This window comes from Ambystoma mexicanum, chromosome 10 (assembly GCF_040938575.1).
Source record: "Ambystoma mexicanum isolate Mex_15411 chromosome 10, UKY_AmexF1_1, whole genome shotgun sequence".
Taxonomy (NCBI): domain Eukaryota; kingdom Metazoa; phylum Chordata; class Amphibia; order Caudata; family Ambystomatidae; genus Ambystoma; species Ambystoma mexicanum.
In genome coordinates, this window is record NC_090932.1 from 1,490,153,964 (window position 1) to 1,490,168,275 (window position 14,312).

General features: G+C 46.2%; 1 protein-coding gene across 13 annotated transcripts in view; it reads right to left on the bottom strand.

Moving 5' to 3' along the window:
• CLIP1 (CAP-Gly domain containing linker protein 1) overlaps window positions 1-14,312 on the bottom strand; it is a 1,286,645-nt gene that overhangs the window by 102,471 nt on the left and 1,169,862 nt on the right. For all 13 annotated transcript variants that reach the window (XM_069619609.1, XM_069619610.1, XM_069619607.1 and 10 more), the window contains one exon: window positions 13,858-14,017. In XM_069619609.1, coding sequence (XP_069475710.1) covers window positions 13,858-14,017 — 160 coding nt within the window. The remainder of the gene's footprint in view (window positions 1-13,857; window positions 14,018-14,312) is intronic.

Below are 14,312 nucleotides of genomic sequence, written 5' to 3' on the forward strand. Positions count from 1 at the left end.
ACATCCAAAGTTTCTTTGGATTTGCACATTTGTATTGAAGATTCATTCAAGACTTCTCACTGGTAGTGACACCCCTTATAAGATTACTGACAAAAGGGGTGACATTTAATTGTAGTGTCGAAGCACAGGAAGACTTCCAGTTTTTTAAGGAGAAATTCACTACTGGGTGAATTTTGTTGCATCTGGAACAACCTTTCTTCTCAATGGCTGATGCGTCGAATGTAGCAATGGGAACAGTGTTGTCAAAAAGACATCTTGTTATGGGTCAGTTTCATCCAGTAGCCTTTTATGCCAAAAATGTTCTCCAGCAGAAAGTAACTACACGATTTCAGACAGGGGGTTGTTGGCCATCAAATCTGCATTTGAAGAATAGAGACATTGGGCCTTATTACATATGTGCCGGTCCGGAAACAACGGTGCCGGTAAGCCTACTGGCACCATTGTTTCTGGACCGGCACAGTACAACTCAGCGGACAGGTGCAGTCCCTTCCGCCAGGTTCAGACCTGCTGGGCAGGACAGCACCCGCCTGCGGAGTTCTCACAGAAGCACCTGCACCGTTGTTAACAGTACCAGTGCTCCCGTGTTCCCATGGAGTTCTATGGGACTCCATGGGAATGGGGACTAACAAAATTACTGGCATCTGACTTCCCGGCCACCGGAACTCAGAATAGCCCAGTGGCACCGGGAAGTCTGGCACCGGTAACTCATTACGGGTCCGGCGGCTACCTGCCGGTTTTACCGGCACGGTTACCGCCGGACCCGTAATGAGGCCCATTGTCTTTTGAGAGCCAAAATAAAGGGACTGTGTTTACCGATCACAGAAATGTAATCTTTCAGGGGTTCTGCTAAAACCTGAACACTGTGTCAACCCTGTTGGTCCTTGTTTTTTTCTGAGTATGAATTTGTCATCACGTTCAAGCCAAGTCACCAGAATGGCAAGTCAGACATGCTGTCTAGATGTCAGCCTGGTAGTAGGAAAGTAAATTAATTAGCCCCACTTCCTCTATTTGAGGACAGACACATTGTGGCGTCAGAGGTGCAAAGAACCATAGACTTTGATGAACAGATCTGTCGACAGATGACTATTGAACAGTGGGAAGAATGGGCCTGGGGAGATCCGGTGAGGCAGATCAAGCAGGGTCTTATGTACTCAAAGCTAAAGGTAGTGTCATGACTCTTTTGCGTGCAGGTCACCCAGGCCACAGAAAGTTGTTACGATGAGAATGTTGGTGGAAGGGAAATAGAGAAGATGTTTTGAACTACGTTAAGACATGTGACGTGTGTGCTCGAGTGAAGACTGAAAACAAGAAGCCAGCAGGTTTTCTGAATCTTCTTCGGATTCCTCCTCAGCGTGGTACACACACAGTCTCGATGGATTATATCATGGATCTTCCCCACGGATAAGGGCGGTACGACCGTACTAGGTATTGTGGATGTGTTGACTAAGGCAGGGCATTTTATACCGATGTGAGGAGGCGGCTACTGCCCCTTCACTGGCACAAGCCTTCCCGCAGAATATAGTCAGGCTCCATGGTTTGCCTAGTGATGTAATCTCAGATAGAGGTACCCAATTTGTTTCCAAGTTTTGCCAAGCATTTTGCAAGGAGCTGGGAAATGATGTAAAGTTAACCACAATTTATCATCCAGAGGCCAATGGTCCGATGCAAAGAGTCAATCAGGAACTAGAGAAGTATTTACATTGTTACCTAAGGTCAGAAGAAGGCTGGGTAGAGTTACTGTGGTTAGCAGAATTATGCTATAACAACACTGTTAAGGATTCCACCTCGATGTCACAGGTGTTCATGCCCGCTTTCTGAGAGAGGTAATTGTGGAGGAGATTCAAGTCCCAGATGTGAAAAGCAGGCTTAAGGTCATGGGAGAGAACTTGAAAGGCGCTGTAGAAGCTTTACAAAAAAGCATAATAAAGAATGTGCTGACTTAAAACGCAGAGATGCACCTAGTTATCAGGTGGGCGATTCTGTTTGCTTATCTACCAAAAACATAGCCTTGAAAGGGAAGAACATGTTTAGACCACCCTCTATTGGCCTGCTTGAGACCGAAAGGGTTTGTCCCCAGTAACAGTGAGATTGAAGATACCACACAGTTTAAAGATTATTCCCACGTTTCATGTTAAGTCTGTTGAAGCCTTGTTTACCGGGAACTAGATTATTAGAAATTCCAGGGCCGGTGACCACAGAGGGTTCTAGGGATGAGTATGAAGTGCTGGTGAATTTGGATTCTAGGTTAGTTGAGGAAAAATTCAATATTTAGCGGATTGGAAGGAGTATGGATCTGAGGAAAGATTATGGGAGGTAGCGGAGGATGTGCATGCTCCTAGACTGGTAACAACATTGAATCATAGTGCAAGGTGTTTCTCCCTCTAGTGTTACTTTTATTTATTTCTTCCTGTAAGAGTGAGTGATTAGCTACCTGTAGGCGACCCGAGTATGGGAGGGTAACACCTTACTGCAACTATGTGCCAGAGTTCTGTATAGCCTAAGGGGGTGAGATGGCCACCAGGAGGGAGCTAACCAGAGAGGGCTCTTGCAGGGAGTGGGGTTTGCCCTGTTAACCAAAGCAGGTAGGGTGCCAAAGACCAATAAACAAACACAAGTTGTTTGTTTTGTTTGAGCGGGCCCGCTTTTGATTTATAAAAAGACAGTGGGTAAAATAAAACAATACACTGGGTCTCTATAACACCATTAGATCCGACAGAGTTGCTCCCATCACATACCCTCGTATGAACGTTTCTCATGTGCTAAATAGATAACATTTCCTCCCAACCCTCTGTCTTTTGAATGAACACTGCCACCTTTGACAAATAGATAACCTTACTGGTCACAGGTATTCCCCTGGTAATGAACGTTTTCTCATGTGCTAAATGGATAACGTTTCCTGTCACTAGTCTCTTTTGTAACAAAACACTTTTACCTTTGATAAATACATAACATTACTGATCACAGGCATCCCCTGAGGGTGAACACTTCCCAACCAACCAACCAACCTAGTCCGTCACAAATCTCTCTTGTGACAGAATGCTTCCACCCTTGGTAAAAAGTAAGCACTTCTGGTCACGGGCATCCCCTGAGGGAGAACGGTGGCAGCTAGAAACAAACGGAATATGCCGCCCAACCGAATGGGTCGAGGCGAGAGCCTGGAAACATGGAAAGAGGAGGGAAACAAAACTGTACCTTCGCGCGACCATGTGGGGAACACCACTAAGAGTACCAAAGTACTTTTTGCCAAGCAAAAAAACACTCAGCCCGCGGGTAAAACCACGATGTCACATGCAGGGCCGGGTATCCTCGCTGTCTTTCGATTCTCTCCTACCTGAACGGCCCCGGCTGCCAAGCCAGCCGAGTAATGCATGTCCCCACTCTGGCTTGCTCTCTCTGTCCTGGGGGGGGGAAGAGGGAGAGCAGCCAACCCACCGATAGACGGAAAGCCTATGGTGACTGGGGAGGGAGTCACTGACTCAACAGAGGGCGTCAGTGCCATCTGGAGAAGTCTGGGCTTCTGCCTGGTTTCTCCTCTCTTCCGGCTCTCTCACTTCGATCCTCCTTCGGGCTGATCTGCCCAAACGGCACTACCATTTTTGCTCACCAGCAGGGGAGCTCCCTCAGCACCTAAGGTGAAATCACCTCATAAGTGGCCCTGCTCCCCCTGCTGGTATAGCCTACGTTAACACTGTCCCGCAATTTACGGGCCCAAAACCACAACCGTGGGGATGGTGGCTGATATAAAGAAGGGACTATAAAATAACACAGCCTGACCCTGAATGTGGCATTGAGCCCTTATTATGCTGAAACCTCAAAAGGAACTGTTGTTTACAACAGGAATCCAGAGAAGCCTGGCCTTATGGGTTAGCGGTGTACTGTCAGGGTCCTGCAGGGAAGGTACTCCAAGAGGGGTAGAGTGGTGCACAAGGTAGGCGGGTGTTTCACAAAAAGGTGGCCTGAGGACATGAGTTTCAGAGTGAGTGTGTGTGAACGTGGTAAATTATATTTCCTTAACAAAGGTTGCAGCAGGAGACTGGAGCTATCCCATTTCAAGATGGTGGCAATTCCTTTCAACATTGATTGGCTGATGACTTCTTGTGAGGGAGTTTTGAATCTAGCGAGACATTCTAAACTGCCTTTCATTCAAGCCACAGACAAAGAAGGCCACAGAAAACCAGAACTCCAGCAAACAAGGAATTAAAGGGAAGCCAACCGTGTAAAAGAGTGAATCAGTAGAAAGGAACTTGAGTCCAGACCCAGCAAGGCAAAGACCCAGCAAAACAAACAAGATACGTGAAAGTTTACGTTTTCTGAAAAATGCATGCGATAGAGTGAACGTCTGACTGTAAATATTTATAAAAAGTAGTTCACATTGTCAAAAGGTATAGTTGTACTTAGCAAATGTTACTTAAAGTTATCACTGTCGAGGTGCTTAAGTCACAGTGAAAAGATTCAGCGCAAGTATACCGTTGGTTTCCTTAGCGCAAGTCCTGAGTGAGCGAGCTGAGGCATGTGGCGGTCTCATGGTCCGGAGAGCAGACCGAAGAGGTTAGAGGAAAGGACTCAATTGCATGCAGGAGCGCAGTGATGAGCCAGTTATTCATTCGCATGAAGCTGGAAACCCTTAATGAAAGGAATGAGAAATTAAACACAGCGCAGGAGTGCAGTGAATCGGAAATCCTTGTGGAAAGAAATTAAACAGAGCACAGAAGGGCAGTGAATTTTGAATCCAAGATGATGAGATGTCTATGGAGACTAATGCACAGTGAGTGAACCATTAGTTAAAGGAACAAGAATGGGCTTGAACAGAGAGAGTTACTAGGTAAAAATGACAGAAATCAATACATGCATTTCAGAGAGCAGTAGCAAATGAAATCATAAGGAGAAAATCCTAAATCAGATTTCGACAGAGGCGTTCTAGCAATTAAAGAGAGCTGACAGGTAACTGGGAAAAAATGATTTAAACAGGAAAAGCAAGAACTAATGAAATAAGGAGTGCTGTTCTACATTCACTAATTAATATGCAGCAATCAAGAGGTAAGTAAACATACAATGAGACGGTAATCTAAACACAAATTATGCTCCATATGGTCTGGGGTACAAGTGATGTGTGTATGTACAAGTTTTCTTAAAATGAATCAATAGTGTGCATTACATTGGTGTAAGAATCATATATACCATGGATATCGTAGTGTATTACTTGATATGTATAAAGAAATATGGACCGCTCAGCTTTTATGTGATATATTGTTTTGTAAAAGTGACCAGATATATCAATTGTGGGTGATATGCATTGTAGATATATGTATATATTAGTCAAACAATAGGTCCAACCTTGTTCACATGTGGTCATACATAATTGTCTCAACATGGAAACATAAATATCACGTGCAGTTAATACCAATGCTAGGGCTCTGATCAGTCATGTGCGAAAGACAGGCTACAACTCTGAATATTGTAGTGTAGTCAAAATGAAAATGTTCTTTGTAGAAGTTAGGTAAGTGTCATTTAGTATTTTTCTCAAAGAAAAGCACATTTAAAAATACAGTGATAAAATTCACATTACGTTAGAATAAAGAGAAGTTCTTTTGTCAGAGATAAACATGCATTTCGGGCTCCGTATTGCGTCCCTTTGTCACTGTTATTTCACAAATCAATCTAGCTTCAATCTATAATAGGTTTCAACTCTCTCTTGCCACCTCTTTTTCCACCTATCAGTCATCGTATTCCTATGAATCGTACTTTCGTTTTGTCCTCCATTTGGTAGTACTTCTGCCAGTGTTCTGCTAGTGGTAACCTAGGATCCTGGCAACCAAGTAGTCCAATATGTTCACAAATTCTGATTCTTAATTATCTTATAGTAGTGCCAAAGTAGACTTTTTGACAAACACAAATGACAGCATAGACAACATACTTTGTTTTACAATAAATGAATTCTTTGATTTGCATTTTCTTCCTAATAATAACACAATCTCTGGTGTTGTCTAAAGCTTGTCTGCAAGTTCCGCATTTGTAGAAGCCATTTCTATTTTTGTTTTGCAACCAGCCCTCTGCAGTACCCATTGGTATCTTGTTTATCATATAGTATGGGCAAAGTTTAGTTCTTAAACTTGGCGCTTTGGTATATCTGATATTGGGTTTCTTCCCCAAAAATTGCTTAAGTTCTGCGTCCAACATGAATGTATGCCTGTGTTTTACAAGAATCCTATGCAGTTGGTAATTGCCAATTCAGAATCTGGTTACAACTCTGATCTCTTTGTTTTGTCCTTTAGGTATTAGCAAGTCATTTCTTTCCATTTGAAACCTGTGTTTGTGTTTCACATTCTTGAGTCAAATGTTTTGTCTCACTGCATTTCCTATGCGCCCTTATACATTTTCCTATGGGGATGTTCTCTATCATGGTTCTTCATTTGCCAGAAGTGTGGAATTGGTGACCTCCCATCTCCTTTCGCAATGGTTTGGTCTGAATTGTGTTGTCTGTAATAATGATGTTAAGGTCTAGGAAATCTATTTCTTTTGTGCAGGCTGAGTGTGTAGTTGTATTTCATGTTAACGACAGCATACAGTACAGAGGTGCTACACATTGTTGTGGCATAGGGCATAGCCTCTAGACCTGTGCACATGCAGCAGTCCCCTAGAATATATTACCCAAACATACCTATTTACTCAGCGCAGAATTAGGTGCGTCTATATGCCCAGTCTCATGCACTAATTTCGTACCCAGACACATAAATAATAAACAATAAATAAATCAAGAAACTGGACTTAAAGAAATACTGTGCTTTACAATATATAGATGGGGATGATCCCGCTATAAGACAAGAAAGTTTGCGCATATGATAACGCAGGCATACAGTTCTGAGGTTCTACATGTTGTGGTATAGGGCATAGCCACTAGACCTGTGCACAAAGGAACATTGTCTGACTACTGAACTCAGAGTTTAATTTTACAAGAGAGCTCCATCTCAGAATGACATTGTATGATATGATATGGCATTAATAACGCGCCTGTACACAAGTGTTTCTAGGCGCAACAAGACAAGGAGGGGGAAACAGAGGGAGGACAAAAACAGCGATCTTACTAGGCCTTGTGTCATTCAGATCGCGCAAGTGCTGGGAAGTGGGAGGGGAGAATTGCAGGGGGAGGCGAGAAGTGCAGGTAACTCAATAAGTGCAGTCAACGGGTGGCTCATAAGTGCAGAGAAAAGGGACTGTAGGGCTGCAGATACAGACCATAAGTGCTGGGGGAGCAGAGGCAGTGCGAGGGCAACTGGACATGCAGAACACTAGGCCCCGAGTTCAGAGTGTAGCCAGGTAACCAGTGCATGGAGCAGTTGGGACATCAGCAGGGTAGAGGACGAGAGAAAGCAGAAGCAAAAAGGAAGGTCTTGAGTTGCTTCCGGAACCGGAGGTGGTTCTGCTCAAGTATGAGAGAGGCAGGGAGGCTGTTCCAGAGGGAGGCCCCAGCCGAAGAGAGAGCTCTGCCCCCAACTCTCTGCTTGGAAAAGCGTCTAACCCTCAGAGAGCTGGAAGTGGATGAGAGGAGAGCTCGAGAAGGGAGATGTTTAGGAAGAGAGAGTTGGAGGTATTGAGGTCCCAGACCCCAGAAAGCCTTGTGGACGATGCAAATGGTCTTCAACTTGATCCTTGCTGCCACAGGGAGCCAGTGCAGAGATTTCAGGGCTTGAGAGATACAATCCCTAGAATTGAGCCAAAGGCCAAGTCTCGCAGCACTGTTCTGGATATTTTGTAGAGGTCGGAGTGTAGAGGCAGGCAGATTTAGAAAGAGGCTGGTGCAGTAGGCCAGCCTGGAGAGGACCAGAGCTCTTGAGACAGTGAGCTTCTATGGGAAAGTGCGGAAATGAAGACTAACTCTGAGGAGGTGCAGCTGATAGTTTGACTTCTTAGAGACGTCAGAGATGTGATGAGAGAAGGAGAGGGTGGAGTTGAAGAGGACACCAAGGTTCTTAGTCTCACAGGTAGGAGCAGGAACAGGTCTCAGAGTGGGCGACCAGAGAGGGAGAGGAAAGGAGGGAGCTGGTGTTCCCACAAGAAGGATCTTGGTCTTACTGGCATTAAGGCAGAGATCATTGGCGGCACACCATGCCTGAATTGCGGTCAGATAGTCTGGTATGAGAGAAGGGGAAGAGGCTGCTGAGGGGAGTCGGAAAAAGAGCTGGGTGTCATTCGCATAACACAAAGTTGGAGAAAAAAGTAGTGATGCAGTGGGCAAGAGGTGCAGGTACTGGTTGAAAAGCCAGGGAGAAAGGTTAGACCCCTGTGGAACACCACACGTAGAGAGAGTGATAGAAGAGAGGAAGACTCCAGTTGGACCTGAGAGGGTCGTAAGTGAGAAAGGAGGTCAGCCAGGCCAGGGCCTGATCAGTAATGCCCAAGATATCACAGAGGCGATTAAGCAGGATGACATGGTTGACCATATCAAAAGTAGAAGAAAGATCAAGGAGACAGAGGACAGAAGGAAGGTTAGAGTCAAGGTTAGAGAGCAGGTCTTCACGTTTGTTCAGGAGAGTAGTTTCTGTGCTTCTGGCAGCTCTGAAGCCGGACTGGTGGTCGTGGAGACAACTAACAGATGCAGTGTGCAGATTAAGCTGGGAGATGGCTAGCTTTTCCAAGAATTTGCCCAGGAAAGGAGGGATGGAGATTGGGCGACAGTTAGCCCGAGAGGAAGGACCGGCAGAGGACTTCTTTAGAAGGGGGTGCCCAAGGGAGTGCTTAAGGGGAGAGGTAAAGGTTCCAGTGATTGCAGAAATCGGCCTAGGCTGCAGCAAGGGTGTCAATGTGACACCCTTGACAGTTCTGGATGAGCAGGGGAGAACATGCTTTGACAAGACTTTCATAGATCGAACTTGTCTAGAAACATCTTCTGGGGTGAACGGGAAAGGAGGAGAAAGGAGGAGGAGAGACGGCCACAGGCGGGCCAGGAGTGGAGGAGGAGTGGAGGAGGAGGCGCAGCAGGTAGAGAAAGAGAGGGTGGACAGGCTGTCCTGAGCTTTAGTGATGAAATGAGAAGCCAAGGCCGTGCAGAGGGCCTGGGCGGTAACAGGAGAGGTAGAGACTGCAACAGGATTCTCAAGCTCTTTGTAGATTTTGAAGAGTATGGCTGAGATGTTAGATGCCGCATTGGATGTGAGCGCTCTTCATAGCGAGGACAGAGAGTCTGTATTGCCTTTGGAGCAGGCGGGAGGCCAGTTTGTCAGGGGGTGCGCCCAATACCCTCCACTTCCTCTCAGCCACCCTATACTTGCATTTAGGGTGACAAGGTTGGAATTGTACCAAGAGTTGCACTTGGATTTGGGCTTCAAACTGATCCGCATGACAGGGGCAAGGACATTAAGAGTGTTAGAGATAGAGAGATGAAGGTTAGATAGGGCTCTGTCAGGATGTGAGTCAGTCAAAGGTGCAGAAGGAGGATAAAAGTAGCAGCGAAAGCCTCAACTGACACACGCTTTATGGGTTGGATGACCGAGGAAGGTAGGTGGCAGTGCTGGAGTCGGCTTGGCCTGAGGAGTAGAGAGAGAGAGAGGTGGTAGGAAAGGAGAAAGTGATCACTCCAGGAGAAAGGAGTGGTGAGAGAGTTAGAGAAGGGGAGGTCTGAGGCGATCAGAACATCCAGGGTGTACCCTGCAGAGTGAGTCGGGCCAGTGGGGGGAGTGGTGGGGGGGAGAGAGGGAGAGAGAGGGAGAGAGAGAGGGGGAGAGAGAGAGAGAGAGAGAGAGAGAGGGATAGAGAGAGAGAGAGAGAGAGAGAGAGAGAGAGAGAGAGAGAGAGAGAGAGAGAGAACGAGGACAGTCAGTCGCAGAGGTTGCAAAAAAGTCCTGAAGAAGGACAAGTAGCATCCAGGTGAATGTTCAGGTCCCTGAGGAGGAGAAGTTGAGAGGTAGAGGAGAGGTGGGAGGTGGAGAGGTCAGCCCACTCAGAGAGGAAGAGGGCAACCTGGTCAGGCGGCCTGTAGGTAGTGGCCACAAGGAGAGAAAGGTCAAGAGCGATAGAGAGCCTGCAGACCAGGCATTTAAAGGAGGAGTAGGAGTAGGTACGTGGTGCAACAAGTTGTATCCACTAGAATCATAAAGCTATTACCAACCACTCTAGCCCACACAGCATACCGAATGATATGGTCCACACAGAGAATACCAAGTTGCTTGCATGTGTTTTCATCTTCATTTCGGAGCCTTTCTGATTTAGGATCTAGCCACCGGGCTGCGGCAGTGAGCACAGGAGCGGGGGGAGGGCTGAGATTTTCATCTACTGTGGAACATTCGGCCCTGGGCATGGACGGGGCCTCAGGGGATTCAGCTGCAGAACAGGGGCAGGCCACAGCAGTGAACACTGGAACCTGGCTAATTGAGACGCCATTTCATCTAGTGCCGCTGAGCTCCCACGCGGGTTGAGGAGCATCAGCTAAGTGCCATCTCCATGTTTGAATAGTGTTTGATTTGTCTTCTGTGGACAATGAGTTACAGCTTCTTGTTTTTTGTTTTCAGTGTGGCAATCAGTGCAGCAGTTTGGCAATAAGTACAACATGAACTGTTAAAGACTTTCTCATCCTCAGACGTATGAGGCGTGTGGGACTATGCAGTGTTTATATGTTGGAATGAGCAGATTAAGCACATAAATGTTTGAGGCAGCAACACGAAAACAAGTATGTACTGAGGTTATGTAAGTTCAGTGACAGGGGTATGTTCAGTGTTAGGTTGGAGTAAGAATTGCACACATGGGCAAATGATAAGCAACTGTGTTGTGTTTGTAGCAATTAGAGCGTACTGTAACAGAGTATTTGGTTTATGCAGATGGCAGGTCCACAGTGTTCAAGGGTACAGGGTACGCCTAATGAAATAGGTTGTATGAAGTTGGGAGTCAATATTTACATTTAATTTTTTAATTTTTGCTTTTACCATGTCATGTGAGTTATGTATGAAAGCAAAATATTAATTCAGTAACGTATTAAGTTATACGTATTGATTAGCAGTTCTGTCCACCGCTTTGGGTCTGGGTCTTTTATTTAGTTTAAATTCATTGATCACGTAGGTGATTGAGACCGTTCCAGGTACCATTCGTTTATTTCACATTGTTACCATAAAGAGGACATCATCTGCATACAGAGCAGCATTATGTTCTATTCCTGTAATGCGCAAACCTCTAATCCGTGGGTTGGGCCGAATACAGGCTGCCAGGGGCACCCCTGGCGAGTCCCTCCGAGTAGAGGGGTGTAGCACGAGTAGCGACCGCTGATAGAAATCCTGGTCCCTAGGGAGCCGTAACAGGCCATCACCCAGGCGGTAAAGTTAGGGCTGGACCAGAACCTCTGCAAATTCAGTCTTATGAACCCCTACCCAACTCTGTCTATGGCTTTGTCGGCATCCAGGGCCAAAAACGTAAGTGGAGGAGCTCAGGTCCTCCCCAGCTCTATTGTATTAATGACCCTCCGGATGTTATCATTTGTGCTACGTCCCGCTATGAAGCCTGCTTGATCCGGGTGTATCAAGGCGGGAAGGCACTCCATTAGACACGCAGCCAGGACCTTCCTATAGATCTTGGCATCCGTATTAAGAAGGGCTATCGGATGATACAACCCGCAGAAAGTTGCATCCTTGCCTTACTTCAGCACCAAGGATAGACAGGGATTCGGCCATTGTTTGTGTCACCACCCTTGATGTTAAAAATTAGTTGAACAAGGACATGAGGGGACCCATGAGGGGACCCATCACCTGCATCAGGATGTATTAATCAGGGGAAAGCCCATCTGGGCCAGGGGCTTTCTAGTTACGAAAAGAACCGATAGCCTGTCTTACTTCGTCTTGAGTGATTGGGGTGTCTAGTGAGGCCCGTTGGTCCACTGAGAGGAAAGGCAATGAGGCCTCGGTCAGAAAAGCTGATTTAATGCCTCCCTCAAGGGGTTCTACCCGCAGAAGTGATTCATAATAATCAGCAACTGCCTCTAGTTTACCCCCTACGAAAATTGAGGCACACCCCACTCATCCCAGACTGCTTGCACGCTATTCCTGGATTTTTGCCGCTTTAGTTTGTGCAGTAAACTGTTAGCTTTGTTAGAGCGAGAATAGTAGGACTGTCACGCGCAAATCAGAGAGTTAGCTGTATAGGAGTAGACATAGCCAGCCGTACCTCACAAAGGGATCTCGCAGAATTGATGCGAGCAGGAGTCATTTCACAGTCTCTAAATTGAGACTCCAATAATTTTTTATTGTGCTATTTAGCTATAAAATTGGCATCTGAGCAACTAATCAGTTCCCCCTGATTACGGCATTCAGGGCATCCCACATCACCTCAGCTCAGCTCTAGTCACGTGCCCCCCCCCCGTTCTCCATAAAGTAGTTAGTGTTCACATCTGCCACCTCAGTGCGCAGCAAAGCATGGAGGAGCAGCAGGTCATAAAGGCGCCATTTGCATCTTAGTGGTGTTCGGACATCTGGGGGATGAAGACCTAAGGAGACCAGTGAATGGTCGGACAATAACCTAGGGCCAATGACAGTGCTAGATACATGTTGATCAAGGGAAGAGGAAACCAGTTGGAGATCGCTACGTGAGAAATCTTTGTGAACATGAGTAAAATGTGAACTCCTTCTCCCCCTCATAAGAGAGACTCCAGACGATCACAACATCCAACTCACATAGGAAACGCATCAATACCAAGGGCCGCCTATAGTCGCCTGATGCCGGCGGCAAGTCTTTGTCTGCAACATGGTCCGGGGTCAAGTTGAAATCTCCCTCCACCCCCAATGAGGAGATCCCCTTCAACAAATCCCATTATTACCAGAAGGAGAGTAGACAGGAAATAGTGCTGGTGATCATTAGGACGGTATAGGGAGACTAGAGTGCCCTTCACTAGCACATATCTTCCTTCTGGATCGCGAAGCATAGTCCTGGAAAGAAACGGGACAACCACGGCCAAGAGGAAAGGCACCCTCTTTATTTGAATCCAGCAGAGGCATAGAATTGCGTTGGGAAAGATCTATATCTTATGCAAGCCTGGTCCTCAGAAAGCAGATTAGTCTCTTGCAGCATGGCTATAGCTATCCCGGACGTCTGGAGCCTCCAAAGCATCGGTCTCTGTTTAACCGGGGAATTAAGCCCTTGAACATTAAGCATGGCAAATTTAAGTAGTGCAACCTCCCCCATAAGCAAAATCAGAATGCAACCTTTCCCAAATATCAACCAGGATATAAAATAATTCTGGCTCCTCCAAGCATTTAATTCCAAAAAACTGTAAGAAAAGAACAAACATACCCCAACAAACCCCCAAAGCCAAATCCCGTCCAAGAGTTTCTCACCCCCACTTCACCCCAAGAAAAGCCTGCACACCCACGCCACCGGGCAAATGGAGCCAGAGGCCAGGAGAACTCATCAATATGCCATCTTTATCAACACCAGTGGTGAACTGGCGGACAGTGGGCCTCATTACAAGTGGCGGTCCGGAAACAAGGGTGCCAGTAGGCTTACCGGCACCCTTGTTTCCGGACCGCCACACCACGAGTCTGCCTGCCGGGGCCTTTGCGCCTGCCAGGTCTGACTCTGCCGGGTGCAGCGGCTTCGGCAGGCAGACTTGCCGGCATTAGCAGGCGGAGTTGCTGGTGTTTGCGAGTGCACATTCCCATGGAGTCCTATGGGAATTCACTGATTCTTATGGTGGCACCTTAACAGGTCTGTATGTGCAAGTGTGCTTATTTTTGAAATCAAAAAGCAAAGCATGTCACAGCAAAAACTAACGTGTGTGTATATCTCAGTAAATGTTCGATTCAAAACACAAAAGGATCCACTTGTTCATGCTTTTGAACTGCACTTTCGGCTGTATGCACAATGTCAAATAATTATCACATTTACCTGAGGAATTTGTTACATTGTAAAGCTGTTGCTTCAGTTCATTTAGTTCCTGCTCCAAATTGTGCACCTTTTTCTGCAGCTTCATCTTGTCAGATTCCAGAGATTCAACGACTGACTGCAAAGACTTTGCTGTGGCATTTTCTCCGCGGAGCTGTGTGATCTAAAACATGTTGAACACATTAAAACGTTCTGCTTGAAACCTCATAATTCTCTTACTGCTACTTACTACCTTACTACCTGTGAATTCAATCATTTCATTTCAACATTACAAACTGAAGCCAGTTCCTACTAGGCATTTTATGAAACCCACAGTTTACATCAGGAATATTCAGCAGATGCAGTTAAATACTTTAAAACATGAGATTAGGGGCTGGAAGGGTTCAATGATTTGCTGCTGGTTTACAAAACCTGCCTAGAAAGGGTTGTTAGTATCAATTTGCTGAAGGCTTGAATTC